This window comes from Myotis davidii, unplaced genomic scaffold (assembly GCF_000327345.1).
Source record: "Myotis davidii unplaced genomic scaffold, ASM32734v1 scaffold663, whole genome shotgun sequence".
Classification (NCBI taxonomy): domain Eukaryota; kingdom Metazoa; phylum Chordata; class Mammalia; order Chiroptera; family Vespertilionidae; genus Myotis; species Myotis davidii.
Window position 1 is genome coordinate 1,086,349 of NW_006295816.1, and position 1,834 is coordinate 1,088,182.

The 1,834-nt window shown below is 66.7% G+C and overlaps 2 protein-coding genes across 2 annotated transcripts in view; both read right to left on the reverse strand.

The window, feature by feature from the left end:
* Positions 1-1,834, reverse strand: part of LOC107184200 (collagen alpha-2(I) chain-like) — a 16,865-nt gene that overhangs the window by 9,042 nt on the left and 5,989 nt on the right. The window lies entirely within an intron of this gene.
* Positions 1-1,834, reverse strand: part of CELSR3 (cadherin EGF LAG seven-pass G-type receptor 3) — a gene marked incomplete at its 5' end in the record, with an annotated part of 23,979 nt that overhangs the window by 7,573 nt on the left and 14,572 nt on the right. The window contains 4 exons of the mRNA XM_015568270.1: positions 5-217; positions 493-655; positions 1,112-1,283; positions 1,594-1,830. Coding sequence (XP_015423756.1) covers positions 5-217; positions 493-655; positions 1,112-1,283; positions 1,594-1,830 — 785 coding nt within the window. The remainder of the gene's footprint in view (positions 1-4; positions 218-492; positions 656-1,111; positions 1,284-1,593; positions 1,831-1,834) is intronic.

The following is a 1,834-nucleotide window of genomic DNA, read 5'->3' on the forward strand; positions in this document are numbered from 1 at the left end:
GGGCCCAGGGGCGGCCGTTGGGGTGCTGCGACCCCTGCCCTTTGACCCTCCCACGTCCTCGGGGCCCTGAACACAGCTGCACCTCACGGGGGGAGGCGTCCATGAGGACCCCGAAGGTGCCCGTCCGGCTGCAGCGACACCGTGCGTGGGACCCGTTCCTGGACACCAGCTCGCAGTCCCGTGCCGTCCACACTCCGTGCTGGTCCTCCCTGCGGCCACGGGCAGTGAGACCCACCAGCGGCTCCGAGGAGGGCCCCATCGCCGGGCAGGGGGGAGAGAGGTACTTGAAGATGCAACCCGCCCTTCACGCCTCACCCCTTTCCCTGTTTTATCTTTCTTCAACAAGCATATTGTATACTTATGATTTTAAAGTAACAATAATCTCAGTCTTGGCTAGGAGGACAGCAACACGACATGTTTTTGTCAGATTATTTACTGGTGTATCCCCAGTATGCAGCATGGTGCCTTGGCACATGCCAAGCCCTCTACAGAAGGCGGGTCCCACTGCACGCAGATGGCCTTGCTGCGGTTAGCCGTCTGCAGCAGGCGGAACTCCAGACTGATGGGGGCCTCCAGGACGCCCCGCAGGAAGCTGCGTCCGTGGAAGACAGCCACGCTGACCACCGGGGAGTTCATGACAGGGTGCTGGGGGAGCCTAAGGAGACACCCGCTTGGGCTTGAGCGCCGCGGCCCGCCCAGCCCTGGCTGCCCGCCTCAGGTCCCCGGCCACTCATCGTGGCTGAGCCCTGTCTGGGAAGCCCCCGAGGATGCTGTTCTGAGACCCCTTCAGCCTCTGCTGGGGTCATGGTTCCCGCAAGGGCAGGTTCTCTCCAGCCAGGCTCCCCGGTGGCCTGTCTGCTGGCCTCTCAGCCCAGCTGCCTGATGCCCTGGCTCCCGCCCTCTGCCTATGACCATCCCACCAACACCCCACAACACGCTGCGGACCCAGGCAGGTGTACCCAGCCCCCGCGCTGTGCGAGGAGCAGCCGTGACCAGGAACCTGCTCACTTGCCCACCAAAACGGGGTTGGGGTGGGGGGGCGGCCAGGCCGGGCAGAAGCTGCAGGAAGCTCAGGATAAGGGCCTGGCATCGCTCCCCCCGCCCCCGGTACCTGGCGCCCCGGCGCTCGGCCTGGAACTGGGCGGGGAGCAGCCCCCCCAGCGTGCGGTAGACCAGGAGGCTGAGGATGGAGGTCCCCAGCTCCGGCTCGGGCTCCAGCGCAGGTGGCGGGGGGGCCACACGTGCAGAGCTAGAGTTTTCCATGCTACCGCCTGTGGGCAGAACTGCCAGGGCAAGGGGAGGAGCCACTGTCAGTGACCTCCTCCCTGAGCGCCCACAAACCAGCCCTCAACCCCACCCTGCATCCAGCGTGGGCCTTCCCTCCCTGCGGGTCCAGAACTAGCCTTGAGGGAACATGGGCCGCAGGGTCAGGCCTGGGAAGGTTGGAGGCGGCAGGAGCTGGCGGGGCGAGTGCTGTGGCCAGGGGTGGGGGGAGGGCTGGCGAGGGAGTCTCTCCCAGGGGACCTGGCGGGGGTACGTGGGGTCCGGCTTGGGGAAGCAGGACCCAGCACAGGGGTCACCCCGGGCCCTCACCGTCATGTGGGGACAGCCGCGGGGACTGGGAAGGCAGCAGCACATGGGTGTGAGGGTCCCAGGCATCCTGACCACGGAACAGGTTGCTATGGTAACGAGGGTAGCGACGGGTGCCCCGGGACGGACTGGGGTGCTCCATGCGGTCGATGCTGAGCACTGCCCAGGAGGAAGGGGGTGAGGCCGTCAAGGGTGCCTCCCCAGGCTGGGGTCCAGCTCCTTCCTGTCCACACCCAGAGCCTCC